General features: G+C 38.9%; 1 protein-coding gene across 1 annotated transcript; it reads left to right on the top strand.

Moving 5' to 3' along the window:
• Positions 1-2,768: 2,768 nt before the first annotated feature.
• On the top strand, positions 2,769-5,801 carry LOC109205438 (transcription factor bHLH90-like). Its single transcript, XM_019368149.1, has 8 exons — positions 2,769-3,054; positions 3,262-3,447; positions 3,560-3,638; positions 3,753-3,821; positions 4,028-4,570; positions 4,649-4,873; positions 4,998-5,174; positions 5,554-5,801. The coding sequence occupies exons 1-8, from the start codon at positions 2,963-2,965 to the stop codon at positions 5,641-5,643; spliced, it is 1,461 nt and encodes a 486-aa protein (XP_019223694.1). The 5' UTR covers positions 2,769-2,962; the 3' UTR covers positions 5,644-5,801.
• The last annotated feature ends 8,852 nt before the right edge of the window (positions 5,802-14,653 follow it).

A 14,653-nucleotide genomic window follows, 5' to 3' on the forward strand; every position in this document is an offset into this window, starting at 1 on the left:
AGGTAAAGAACTATACCAAAAGTGCAAACTATTAACATTTACCATAAAAAATTTGAAACTTTGTATAAAAATATACATATATATAGGTGTAATAATAAATTTGAAATAGCTACTCCTATAGACGGGTTGGTTCGGTTTTTTTCGGTTTTTTTTTTTATTAAAACCAAAACCAAACCAAGTTTGATCGGTTTTTAAAATTCAAAACCAAAACCAAACCAAACCAAAAAGTATCGATTTTATTGGTCGGTTTGGGTTGGTTTTTGGTTTTGTTCGGTTTTTCGGGTTTTTATGAACACCCCTACCCGGAAATATGAAGGAAATATAATGAATGGGCCCCTAACTCCTAATCTGTACATTTGGGCCAAATTATAAATACAAAGAGTAAAAATAGACTAGGCCCAAAAATATTAACCAGCATCTAATTTGCCAATTCTAACAACTTGTGCTTGAAATTTTCGTTCAATTTTTCGTGGATGGGCATATCGAGAAATTATATCTTTTCGATAATTAGACTCATTAATGTTTTGACTTGCTAGCTTTGTCACATAGCATCAAATTTCTTTGATTGGGATGGTTCCTTATTTTGGCTTTTTCTTGTTTTTGGTATATCTTTTATATTCTTCTTCATTTTGGTTATACAGAATAATCAGTAACTAAATGTACGTATTTTTCTGATTAAGATGTAATTAAATGTTTATCATGAATCTTTCTGATTAGTACGTAAGTAGTGAAAGGAGGAAAAAGTAGAAGTTTTTTTATTTTTTGGGATAAGATTAGAACCTTATATTTCACTCATGTAGGAGAATTGCAACCACTGCTGTAGTTCTAGTCTCATCTGCATTCCTAAACACAAGGTAAGTTGACATGGAAGTAGGCTTCGAGCTAAAATGAAAAAAATATGATAAGGAATGGTTTCTCCTTTAGTAGATCTTACGTGGTAAAATTCGATATAGTCGGGTTTCAATATGAGTACAGAACACTAAGGGGTCGTTTTGTTGGGGAACAAATTATGTCAGGAGTAATTAATCCAAGATTAGTTATCCTGGGATAGTTATCCCACCTCTCATTGGGTGAGCAGGTTGAAGAGAGCTCTAACAGGCCTTGGAGGACTGAACCCACATATGTGCCAAAATACGGGGCTACAAACTCGAGATTAGTTATCCCGCGATATTGATCTAATCAAACGTAAGATAAACTCATCTTAAATTTAAACCCGAGATTAATAATTCGTTATACCTCGTAACAAACGAGTCGATAAGTTGGGAAACAAAAAGAAAAAGATATCAGAAGCATTATTTTATTGTTTTAATATATCTAAAAGCTTCTAGATTTTGGATTGAAAACATGGTGCTACATTGATTTAAATGTGATCGCCTTTTGTTTTTCCAATGTGGATATTATTCGCATCAAATTGGCAAATTTTCACATCGTCCCACAATCTGATTTGATTCTTTGCAAGAAGTGGAAAGTAAGAAAACAGACAAACCAAATAGAATAAAAACAGGAAAGAAAGAGGAGGTAAAAATTGTACCATCTTCAGATAAAGAAGAAAACTAGCACAAAAATGGAATCTTTTACGAACTTAGCACAAAGTACAAAAACAAACACACCCAACAACAACGTACTTTCTTATTCTTGTTCCTTCAAATGTTTTTTTAGCACGATGATTATTTCTCTTGCCTTCCTCCTAATAATCGGTTATTAACTTATTATATAAAATAAAGTTAATGTAATTACTTGAATTCATCTGAGTTAAGTCACTTGGATTTATATAAATATAAAATCTTAAGATATTAAATGGCAAGAGTAAATTTCACATAAAGTACCTGAAATTTAACCTACAGCGCAGTGAAGTTATAAAATTATTTTTTTGTCACATTAAAGTACTTGGTTAACTTAACTTTGTATAAATTCTAAGAAATTACAAATGACCGAAAGGCAAATTTGCAGCGTTGAATTATGACACATCACTTGCATGGTCATCTGTTTGCAACTCTGTGAATTCCATACTAGAAAAAAAAAATTATTAATGAATGACTTCTATACTGTAATTTTTTTTTTTTTTTTTTTTGGGTTTCATTTAGATGTTTTCTTATTGTCTGTTGTTTAAAATATGCATACTTGGATAGTCAAAACTTTTTACATGGGGCAATTCTTTTAAATTTCTTAACGTGGGTAAACTATGTATATTATATATTCAAAGTAAAATTAACCCTAACATATTACAAATGTCATTTGGTATACTAAGATTTTATGTTCATAAAATCAAATTACTTAATATAGACGAAACCAAATAATCATTTACCTTTAGTTATTAGATTGTGCATTAGTACTTATCACAAAAATTTATATGTAATTAACTTACAAATAATTCAATTGTAGAAATACTTCTTTATATTACTGATATTTGGCTAAAAATACATATAATACGATAATAATTGCCTCATATCTTACTATGGTAATAATTAAAGTGCATTGAGAAGTTTTGAGCTTAATTGTATTATATACCTGTGTAGGAGTGACTGGAATAAGAGTGAAGAAAAAAAATAAAGCAGAGCTATATACCCGATTAATTATTTAAATTTAATTATCATCATATTGTGCATTGGCACTTATTGCAGAAATTTATATGTAATTAACTTATAAAAAATTTAATCATAGAAATAGTTTTTAATTTTATATTATCAAAGTCTAAAAATATGTAAAGGTGCCAATTGCCAAGTCGTGTTCGGTCAACATTTAGCCCCAGCGTACTATTGTGTAGGTTACAGAGGCCGTCCATAAGATGCCACTGACAATGATTTTGTGCTAATTATTGGATACCCCAAATTGGTTAGAGCTGTCGTTTGGCTAAATAAAGGCAGACATTATAAGCCACTTGGCACAAACCATTTTGGGCCCAAGTCACTGCCTTTTTTTAGTATTCAAATTGCAAAGAATTCATTCAGAAGAAAGTTTAGCCATGGAAAGAGCATTGGAATGGTTAAGGCCACTTGTTGATTCCAACAATTGGGAATATTGTGTTGTTTGGAAGTTGGGTGATGACCCTTCTAGGTAAAAGTTTATGTAAAAAGATTTTTCTTTTTATTTGCATGTACGTTTGACATAAAAGAAGCTTCTAGTGTTGTGGCAATGGTGGTTCGAAAATTGCTTTACGTAGCAAAATGGAATCCCAACTGTGATGTTCTTGAATTTTTTGTTCTGCCACTGTAGTGAAAATGAGTGGAATGTGTATGAGAAATTGTCTTTGTGTGTGTTTAGGTTTATAGAATGGATAGGATGTTGCTGTTCTGGAGCTAAAGGAGTTGATGTCAATGTGAAGAAAGAAAATGGAGGACATCTGACATTCACTACTCTATGTAGAGATGGCCAAATTCAGCATCCTATTAGAACAAAGGCTTGTGAGGCTTTAGCTCATTTTCCTCTTTCTATTTCCCTTTATTCTGGGTATGTTTCTATTCTTGATATTTGTACTTTTTTTCATTTATTGCTGGTTTATTTCAAGCTACATACTATAAAAGGCATGAACACAAACTAACTTGAAGATATGTAAAATCAGGATTCAGGGAGACGTAGTAACATCAAATGAACCAAAATGGATTAATCATACTGAGGTATCCAATTCAAATTTGTCTCATGTGAGTACAACTCTGATTTTTTTTCATTTATTTATGCCTCAAACTTAAAGTCTTTACTGAACTCTCAACATTGCTTGTAGAAATGTTTTAAATTGAATTTCTTCCCCTTGGCAGGAATTAAAGGGTACCTTAGTGTTGATCCCAGTTGCTGGTGGACTGGTTGAGCTCTACAATTCAAAGCTGGTAACAGTCGTTCTCTCTTCTGTTTTAAAGTTAATGCAAGTTGTGAGATAATATAGTTCTGATAAGAACTGTATTGATTCAGAGGATTCATATAGCCTACCTCAACTAATTTTGGATTGAGACTTAGCTAATTAATTAATTTGGCCATACAATATGCACCAAACTTATAGTATAACCACTCATCTTACATTACTTGCTCTGGACAGATATATAAAGATCAAAAGACAATTGATTTCATTATCAATCGGTTCAAACTTGGTTCAGAAAAAGGCAGTAGTTCCAGCGCAAAGAAAGAAGATCAAGCTCTTGATTCCTTTCCCTTTGAGAAATTGAGCTTTTGTGCTCCTCCCCTTCATTATACAAGTGCACCTCTTATTTCTCAAGTATCTGAATCTAGTGCTAATCCTAGCATTCAAGGATCACCCACTGGTTCCATTCCTTCAAATGAACTTACCTTGTGTCATTCAACTTCTGATCATCTGTCGCGGAACATACCTTTAAGCCAATCTAGTGACGGGCATTTTGAGCACACTGAGCTTCAGTGCAGTGGAAACTTGTCAAGAATGGAAGGTGCTGTTTTTCCTTGGAACCAAGAAAATTATATAATTGCAGGAGATGTCTACCCAATGGGTAAGAAAAAACAAAGAGGACCATATCAGTCGAAGAATCTTGTCACGGAGAGAAAACGAAGGAACAGAATTAAAGATGGTCTTTTTGCTCTTCGAGCTCTAGTTCCCAACATCTCTAAGGTTGCTAATTAAGTTACTTATTTGATATTTAAGCATGTAGTTCAAAACTTGATACCGTCTTTGTTGGTGTTTCTTCAGATGGACAAAGTTGCAATACTTGGAGATGCAATCGACTATATAAATGAATTGCAAGAAAAAGTGAAGTTATATCAAGCTGAACTCAATGAAATAGCAGCAGGAGTTTCCAACAATGAAAGTTCTGAAGTGGTTCTATCAGACGTGAGTGAAATGTCCAAAGTTACCGGACCAGCAAATGAGAAAACACAAATTTCACTTAATACAACTAAAAGGACAAGAATGGAGGTGCTTGAAGTCGCTACATTTCTTAATTCTCTTATTACTAGATTTCACTGTTCTTGATTGAAGCCATATGTTTCCTTATATTGCTATAAATTAATCTGCATGATGTTTTTATTTTTTGATGAAGGGGCAAGTGGAAGTGAACCAAATTGGTGCAAGACAGTTCTTGTTGAAGGTCTTTGGATCACATAAACCCGGAGGATTTACTCAGTTGTTGGAGGCTATGAATTCCTTAGGACTTGAAGTAGTAAATACGAATTTTACCACTTCTGGAGAGGAGATGTTGAGCATTTTCATAGCAAGGGTAAATTTCATTTCTCAATAACTGCTGAAATAATTACCATATACTGAGAAATGCAGCTGCAATTATATCGGATCCTCCAAAAATCCATAATATTTGGAGGATCATACACGCTTGGGGCAACATAGCACATTATTATGTGATTTGACTTCAAGATTTATCTATCATGTCTTTTTTAGGGCTAAAAGATAATGCTTCATGTTTGATTTGAAGGAATTTTTTTTTCATTATCGGTGTATGTTAACCAATTATAACATGTTACCTAACTACCCTCTTTTTTAAATCAATGAGGTTTATTATAAATCATTTAGTTGGCTTTTAAGTAATCTGATGATGCAGAATTTGATGTTTCCACATGCTGACATCCATTTGCTTCTTGCAGCCAAATGAGGACAGAGTTGTTGAAGCACAACAGCTGAGATCCTCACTTATTGAGCTGATAACTTTTTGTGGAGCTATATATTCTGCTTAGCTTGTAGATCAATCATTTGACTTATTAGCTACATAGCTTCTACAGACAAATCATTTGACTATGTATAAAGATAGAGGATAATCTCGACTTTTGAACTATATATATGAATTGAAAATTGAAATCTAGGATTGTACTATATAATTTGGTATAAATATTCAATGCGGATAAGTTTTTATTGTGATTTGAACCACTGTCATTTCAATTTTCAAGGACATTAGTACTTTTGACCGTGGAATCTCTACAAAACTAATGTCTGACTTTGACCGAGTAAATAAATAAAATTGAGAAGTAACTTTAACACACCCTTTCCCAAATTTGCGTCAATTGGCTATCCTCATTTTATTTTCTATTACTTTTAAAACATCTAAAAGAAGACAAAATCCTTGTTTGACAATTATACTTCTGAGTGCTGACATCCAGGAATGTGTGATGAGGAAACCTTAAGCAAAACTTGCTTCCAAAGTAAGCAAGAAGAGTTTCTTACTTTCTTTTGGATTGCTTCACGTACTACTCTATTAAAGTATTAATAACTGTTTTATTATTCTATTTATATTTAGGTTTACAAAAGTCTTTAGTGAAAGGAACTGGCTGACTTTGGGGATGGACAGTAATCCAGTATTTATTGCTTACAACTTTTTGATCGTGCCTTTATGAGAAAGTAATATATCGTGCTACTATAAAATAAAATAAAAAGAATAATATGCTATATTAGGACTTCAAATACGTGTTAATATCTCCAACTTATGATTTGTGATCAATGAGAAAGGCTTTTGAAGAGTCAAGGGTTAGTTAAGGAATTTTAAGATGTTAATAAGACTAAATATACACAATTGAACAAAAAGGCTAGCCCCGCACGTTGGGTGCGCTTGGGCATACATCCAGACGCTTAAGGTATAAGTGTCGAGGGACAAAAATCCCACACGCACAATCTGCCCAAGGGCATTTTGCGAGTGCCTCGCCTCTGGCGAGCCCCAATTCTAAGAAAGAATCTAACAAAATAAAAGAATTGAAAAGACATAAAGGATAGAATATAAAGAGAGATATGGAAATGTTGAAAAGTAGGGAATAAGACATTAGTAGGATGGTAATGGATTAGGTATAGGTGGAAGGAGATGAAAGCTGACGCTTAAGTAATATAATGATAGCTAAGGGCTTTCTTTTTACCGATTTGAAAGGAAGAGTGTATTATGGTGAAATACAAGACATATCAGAAGGAGATACGGCGTTAGCAAAATCCAATACACAATATCCCAATGGGGCATTGTTGAAATCTGCCACTAAAACATTGCGTCTGAAACCTCCCCATCATGTTGTAAAATAATCTCCATAGTTAAACCCGATTTCAATGAAGTATGTTAAACTAGATGAATAATATTTGTAGTCAAAGGCAGGGCAACATTTTTTGTCTATAGATATTAATTATTTTAACCATGAAAAAGCTATTTATAGTTTTACCACTCATTGAAGAGGAAGGCTTTTTTACATTTGAAAAAGGTTTTTTTTTTAATACTTTTTATACAATATTTAAAACTTATTTACTAATTGTCCATGTCACGAACCAAAATCCACTAAGGGTCGTGATGGCGCCGGACACCATTGTCAGGCAAGCCAATACTAAATAACTAGTAATTTCTCGTTTTAGAGCTTATTGAAATCGTTCCTTCTATACATTAAACAACAAATAATGAAATTTATTAAAATAAGGAAATGTCTTTAACCAATTTAATATTGAACAATCCTATAACCATCCCAGAACCCGGTGTCACAAGTGCATGAGCTATCTCTAGGAAGCAATATAATACAACAACCGCCCGGAATACAAATTGGATAGGAAGTAAATATAATAATCTGAAAGAGACTCTGCCGGCTGCGGGTCGTCTCGAGAAGTGCAGCTCACCTAAGTCTCTGTATCAACCATGCCGCTACGCCCACTAGGCCACTAGAAATGCATGTGCCTGTGCAACAAAAATGCACAGCAAGTGTAGCATGAGTACGAAAACAACGTGTACTCAGCAAGTATCCCGTCTAATCTCGAAGAAGTAGAGACGAGAGGTCGACTTCGACACTTGCTAGTGGTCCAATAATAATATAGTGAAAATGTGAGAAAATCATGGATTTATATAACAACTATAACTCATAAAATCGGAAAGCAGGAAAACACCTTCTCAAATAATAAAGGATTTCCAAGATTTACTTTTCATTATCTTTATCAATTTATATCGGGCCAGGAAAGGCAAATATCAACACTTAAAATTCTCAGGCAAGTAATACAAGCATGCGTGATAACTAGGGATTTTGATGCATTTTATACTCCTTCTTGCTTACGCTTTGATCATAAATTCATATAAATAGTCCCAAAAGGCTCATAAGTTGTGCTTGATTGCAGGTTTGATCAACAAAGTGACAAGATGTCAAAGATCGGGTCAAAAAGAGGTAAACCTGCACAAGTACCAAAGACAAGACAAAACTCAGGAAAAGCAGGCCTAGTGAGGCCGCACTACACTTTGTGCGGTCCGCACTAGGGAGGTTCAGAGACTCAGAAATTAAGGCTTCAAGCAACGCGGCCGCACTACATTATGTGCGGTCCGCTGTGGATCTCTGAGGCCGCACTACCATTATGTGCGATCTGTAGAGGAGAAGATCAAAGAGATGTCCAGAGCCTAGTTTCAAGCCCATGCGGTCCATGGTCATGTTTGTGCGGACTGCGCTAGATGCCTCCGCGGCCGCGGTCCATTCTGCGCGGGCCGCGGAGCCTGAGTTCAGAAAGCCAAGACTTCAAGTCCAAGAGCCTAGTGCGGCCGCAGTCCATTTTGTGCGGCCCGCACTGACCCCGCAGGGGCATTTTTGTCCAGTTTTTCCAGCTAAGTATAAATAGGGTATCAGACATTTCCAAACTTGAGCTGCGCTCGTGAGAAGCTATTTTGTAGCCATTTTTGGCATTTTAACTTAGATTTAATGATAGATTCTCTGTATTTACTTTAGTGTTTAGTTAATATGTCTTCTTCTTCATCTATTTCTCTATTTTTATCTTCAAGCATGAGTAGCTAGACCCATTAGCTAGGGTTGTGGCTCAACCCTAGTGTGGGTAATTGATGGGTGTTGTGATTTAGGGCTAGATTGACTATGGGTGTTTGTTATTTGGGTCAATTTTATGGTTTAATTTATGAATTGGTAGTTGCAAACACTGGTTTGTGCTAAGTTGACTTGGCTCTTCTTGAGAAAGAGAGCCTAAGTCTCCAAAATTGACCCAACAAGGCATTGGTACTCAAAAAAATTGATAGTCCCAATTAAAGGGTTAAACCTCGAGAGAGTAATTACCCGACTTGAACCCTAGTTGCTTGAGCAAATTTGCCTACCCATTTGGTCTCGAGAGAGTCAATTGGGCAAAATCACTCTCTCTACCGAGAGGTGAGAGAGTGGGTAAAATCGTGCAACGATTATAGCATATTTCCCCAATCATGTCAATCGAGCCTTAGAAGCAATTACCCGTTAATTGGCCACCTAGGTGAAAGTCACTACCCTAGTGCCCCTTAATCCATTAGATACAACTTTGAGCAATTATCTCTTAGCGTAATCTAGTTTCAATCTTAATTAGTAGTCTGATAATAGTAGTATATAATATAGTAAATACCAAAAATGATTGAAAGTGACATTTGGAACAATTACACGATTCTATTCTAGGTAGATACCTAACCCCTTTCTAGCTCTCTGTGGAATTCGATCCCGACCCACAAATCGAGTAAAAGCTATTGTGACCCTCTCCCGCTACTTTTTAGTGGTGCAGAGTTGGCAGCGATCACTTTTTGGCACCATTGCCGGGGAGCTAACGGTTTTGGCTATCTATTTAGTTAGTTTTGTGTATTGTTCTTCTTTCCTTATTTGTTACTAATTTTGTTTGTGTTGCAACTCAGGTACTAATGGCTCTCAATGCTAATGACCCTCTTGGAAACGTGATTACGGGGGAGGAGGTAAATGATCTTGAACAAGATGAGGTTTTACCTCAAGCTCAACGGAGAGGCCGTCAGGCCAATACAAATGATAATAACAATATTCCAGACTCTCCTCCGGGTGATTTTGTAAAGAGGTGTGACGAGTGCCAAAGAGCGGGTGGAATTTCTAAAAGGGATGAGATGCCTCTCAATATTCTTGAAGTAGATATCTTTGATGTTTGGGGCATCGATTTCATGGGTCCATTTGTTAGCTCTTGTGGGAACACTTACATTCTAGTGGTGGTGGATTATGTCTCAAAGTAGGTTGAAGCTGTGGCTTTGCCCAACAATGAAGCCCGGAGTGTTGTTGCATTTCTTAAGAAGAGTATCTTCACAAGGTTTGGCACTCCTCGTGCAATTATTAGTGATGGGGGGTCTCACTTTTGTAATAGGGCTTTTGATTCGTTGCTTGCAAAATATGGAGTCAATCACAAAGTGTCTACCCCCTATCATCCTCAAGCTAGTGGTCAAGTGGAAGTCTCCAACAGGGAAATCAAGAGTATCTTTTCGAAGACGGTCAATGCTAATAGGACTGATTGGTCGAAAAAGTTGGATGACGCTCTATGGGCTTATCGGACGGCTTACAAGACTCCAATTGGTATGTCTCCGTATCGGCTGGTGTTTGGGAAAGCTTGCCATCTTCCGGTCGAGTTAGAACACAAGGCTATGTGGGCTTTGAGGAAGTTGAATTTGGAATGGGATGTTGCGGCCAATCTCCGTGTTGAACAACTCAATGAGCTTGATGAGTTTTGATTCCATGCCTACTCCAGCTCGTCCTTGTATAAGGACAAGATGAAGTACCTTCACGACAAATATGCTCGGGGGAAGGAATTCAAAGTTGGTGATTTGGTCCTCTTGTTCAATTCCCGGTTACGTCTGTTTCCGAGAAAGCTCAAATAAAAATGGAGTGGCCCATTTGAAGTTATATTTGTGACCCCGTTTGGTGCTCTTGATCTCAAGAACAAAAATGGTGAAGTTTTCAAAGTTAATGGGCACCGGGGCAAGCATTATCTTGGCAAGTTCGATGATAGCCACGTGGTGGCGCTTCTTCATCTAAAGTGATGTGGTGATAACATGCGTCGTGTCGCAACGTTAAATCAGGCGCTTCTTGGGAGGCCACCCATGTCTTTTTATTCTTGTTTTCTTTGATTTTCTTTGTAGTATAGGATTGATTTTTGGGCTAATTGGTTGTGAGATGTTGCAGGGATTGTGTTGATGCAGTGCAAAACATTGTGAAGAAAATGAACAAGTCTCTGAAGTTGCCAGTGCGGCTGCACTACACTTTGTGCGGTCCGCACTGGTGTGAGCCAATGTTAGGACTCTCTGAAGTTTGCCACCGCGGCCGCATTGCATTTTGTGCGGTCCGCGGTAGAGCTCTGCGGCCGCGGTCCCTTTTGTGCGGACCGTAGAGGCTTGCTGTCTAAGGTTTGAATAAGACAACCCAACGCGGACCGCGATCCATTTTGTGCGGCCGCACTGGTAGGTGAGAATGGGTCCCAGCGATTTCTCTATAAATAGACCTCAAGGGTCTCCTGTTACCCTTTTCGAAAATTTCACTCTTAGAGACCCTAGACTACTGTTCATCTTCACCCTTGACCGTATTTCTTGGTTAGCATTGATCAATTACACTTCATCTCATATTTTGGTAACATTTCACCCAAGTCTTAATTGTTTAATTTTGTAATTTCAGTTTATTTTCATTTCTATTAGCCTATAGCTTCTTCTTCTTCTTCTTGTAGTTCTCTAATTGTTAGTTAAGTTAGTTTAAATGTTAATTTTTGTAGACTTAGTGAGTGTAATGTACTGGGTAATTGAGTAGGGACCCTAATTAGGTGAAAATTGAACTTAATAGCAAAAATATCGAACCCTAACTCAGTGCCATATTTGGGCACCCTCCGCGGACCGCGGTCGTGTTTGTGCGGTTCGCGGTGCCTTACTGCGGTCCGCTGTACCACTTTGTGCGGACCGCGGTGACGAACTTCTGAAAAAAGGACTCTTGCCCAGTGCGGCCGCACTACATTTTGTTCGGTCCGCACTGGCCCAGCGCGGCCACGGTACTACTTTGTGCGGGCCGCGATGGTCAGATTCAAAGGGTGGGTATTCTGAACCCCACCCCTGTGCGGACCGCTGTCGTGTTTGTGCGGTCCGCGGTGGTCCCTGTGCGGCCGTACTCCTTTTTGTGCGGTCCGTATTGGCTGTTTCTGCAACATGTCTGCAATTTTTTTCAAGTCTGTTCTGCATTTCTTGCTGCACTAATGTCTCACTGCTTCTACTAATACTAACAATGTTAGATTCTTGTGTTTGCAGATAATGGTTAAACAACGGGGAAAAGGATCAAAACAACCCGGGAGAGGTGACTCCTCCCGGGGAGGCAAAGGAAAGAAGATGATAAAACTCACTCCCCAAGTTCGGGAAAGTACAAAAAGGTTGAGAAAAGCAATAAAAGCAGCTGACAGAGCTGCTGATAAATCGGGGAGTGAGTACGAGCCTTCACAAGATGTTTCCTCAGATTCCATACCCACACAAGTCCCCGACTTAGACTGACTGATGATACTCCTCCACCTTCACCCAGTGCCCAAGCTCCAGAGCATATATCTTCTGATTCGTCTGAGGGCTCAGCAGCCGGTAGTGGCGAGTACTCCACCTCCCCCATAGCTTTATTATCCGAGGAAGGTGCAGACGGAGGTGAGGGAGATGATGAGGGAGATGAGGAGGTACCTGAGGGTGGTGAGCCTCAAGTTGGGGGTATCGCCCGTACTAGAAAACCCGATGTTTGGGAGGATAGATTCGTCCACAAATTTAGAGAGTGGTGGCCGGTGAGAAAATTGATTCTAGAGAGGAACTTTATTGACAGATACCTTCTACCCCTAAACCCCAATGTACACACACAGTTCAGAACTCGAGTGGGTTGGGAACACTTCTTAGATGTATGTGTGGACGCCAATGAACACTTGGTCAAGGAGTTTTACAGCAATGTAGCCCACATCTTAAAGGGCTCCAAAGTGACCAAGGTTCGGAACCTCAAGGTGGTGTTTGATGGGAAGTTGCTCAACGAATATTTGCGGTTCAATGAAGAAGATGAGTCCCTTTACATAGAAAAGATGGCGATGGGCGAGGAGGTTCGTCTGTGGTTAGCTTCATACCTGGCAATCCCGGGTACTGTTCCTGATTGGTTGACAGTTGGGGCCAAAATACTCCGGAGGACCTAAACTTTGAGGCGAGGGGTTAGGAAACATTTGTGTGCAGCCGGCTTGATCCTACTACCCATGACCAGACCCTTGCACTTCCTCGGGCTATTTTGGTTGCATCTATCATGGCGGGGTACCCCATCAACGTGGGGAATGTGATGTCCCGTGTTATTTCTATAGTGGGTGCCGAGCATGATCAGAACTATCCTTTCCCCAACACCCTCACTATGTACTTCCGGGACTTGAAGGTGGAGAACAGACCTTATGACATCAAGGTCAAACCAGTGGCCCCGTTCTCCTGGTACAACTTGAAGGGGCCTGACAACCCCAAGGACAAGAACTACAAGGCCCCTGCTTCTGCCCCAACTGGCCAGTCTGAAGAGACACTTGTGGTAGAGGCCCCCACTGAGCCTGCCTCCACTTCTGCTGAGATGCCTCCCGGACCCTTCACTTCAGCCATTCCTCCTAGCCCTTCCACATCAGCAGGCCCGGAGATCCCATCATCCCGGGCCCATCCTATCACTGCACACCGACTGAGTCAGACGCTTCAGAGTCTAAACAGTTGGATGTTTACTACTTCATCCAAGTTGACCACCTTGACCACCACTATTGCAGCTCAGTCGGCACCTCAGCCAGTACAGGTCCCACAATCTATTGAGGATGCATTGAAAGAGATTCTTGAGAACCAGAAGAAGATCCTCACCACTCAGGAGACACTGGCAAAGGCAGTAGATTCGCACAGCAAGGCTCTCAAGGAGCTTGCTCGTGAGCACAAGAAGCTTAGAAAGACACGAGCCTCCAAGGAGTCTGTGAAGGAGCTGCGGGCGGATGTGGATAGACTGAAGGCAGACCAGATGCCTTTAGACTTGTTGTTTGAGGACCCAGCTCCAGCAGCAGTGCCAGCAGCAGATACACATCCGGAGCAGACACAGAGGCCTCCGAAGAAGAGGAGGAAGATCCCGAGAGCAGATGATGCCATCATCCAGTTGGCGGACCCACCGGAGGCTTCCTCCAGTCAGCCACAGGATGTACTAAATCCACAGCCGGTCCAGGTCCAGTCCCAGGTCCCAGCGGCTGAGCAGCAGGTTACCGGGAACCAGTCTAAGGTTCCCGAGCACACAGAGGACCCAGGGACTACCCATGATCCTATGCAGACAGACACGGCTTAGGGAGTCTTTATATCCTTTCTCTATTATTTTTGGTGCTTATTTGGTTTAGTTGGCATTAGGGACAATGCCAGCTTTTATTTGAGGGGGTGCACCCTATATTTATTTTTGGATGACTGTATATAGATTGATACATTTTATACTTTCTTGATTTTCATTTTGTCTGTATATAATTTTACATTTAGTTACTTTCATTGCACTTTTTATCTTTCCTTGGGTCTGTATATAAAGTTACATCATTGTATATATTCATCCCCCGTTGTATATTCAAATCCCCTCTTGTATATATTTAATCTATTTTCTGCAAAAAAAATTTGTTTTTAGCTTCTTATTTATATTCATAGCTTTTTGTTTTGTTTTGGACATTTTTAATAAACCTTTGATTTTCTTAATGCCAACGTTCTTTCCAAAGGTGGAGTGTTGTGTGAACCGGGTAGCTCTTCCCAATGATAGATGGCGTGACAACCTTCTTAAGGGTTTGAGTCCGTTTTGCTTTCAGCTATCCAAACACTTTATACCCTTTGATACCCCTTTGAGCCTGTGCTGATTTCTTTGACCTTCCCCTCTTTTGGAATCAAGTTAGAGTCATAAAAGGAAATGTTCATATCCCCATAGGTTTGTTTTAGAAAGTTCATTCCAAAGAAAAAAAAGACAAAAAACAAAAAAA

Source organism: Nicotiana attenuata, unplaced genomic scaffold, assembly GCF_001879085.1.
Source record: "Nicotiana attenuata strain UT unplaced genomic scaffold, NIATTr2, whole genome shotgun sequence".
Classification (NCBI taxonomy): Eukaryota; Viridiplantae; Streptophyta; class Magnoliopsida; order Solanales; family Solanaceae; genus Nicotiana; species Nicotiana attenuata.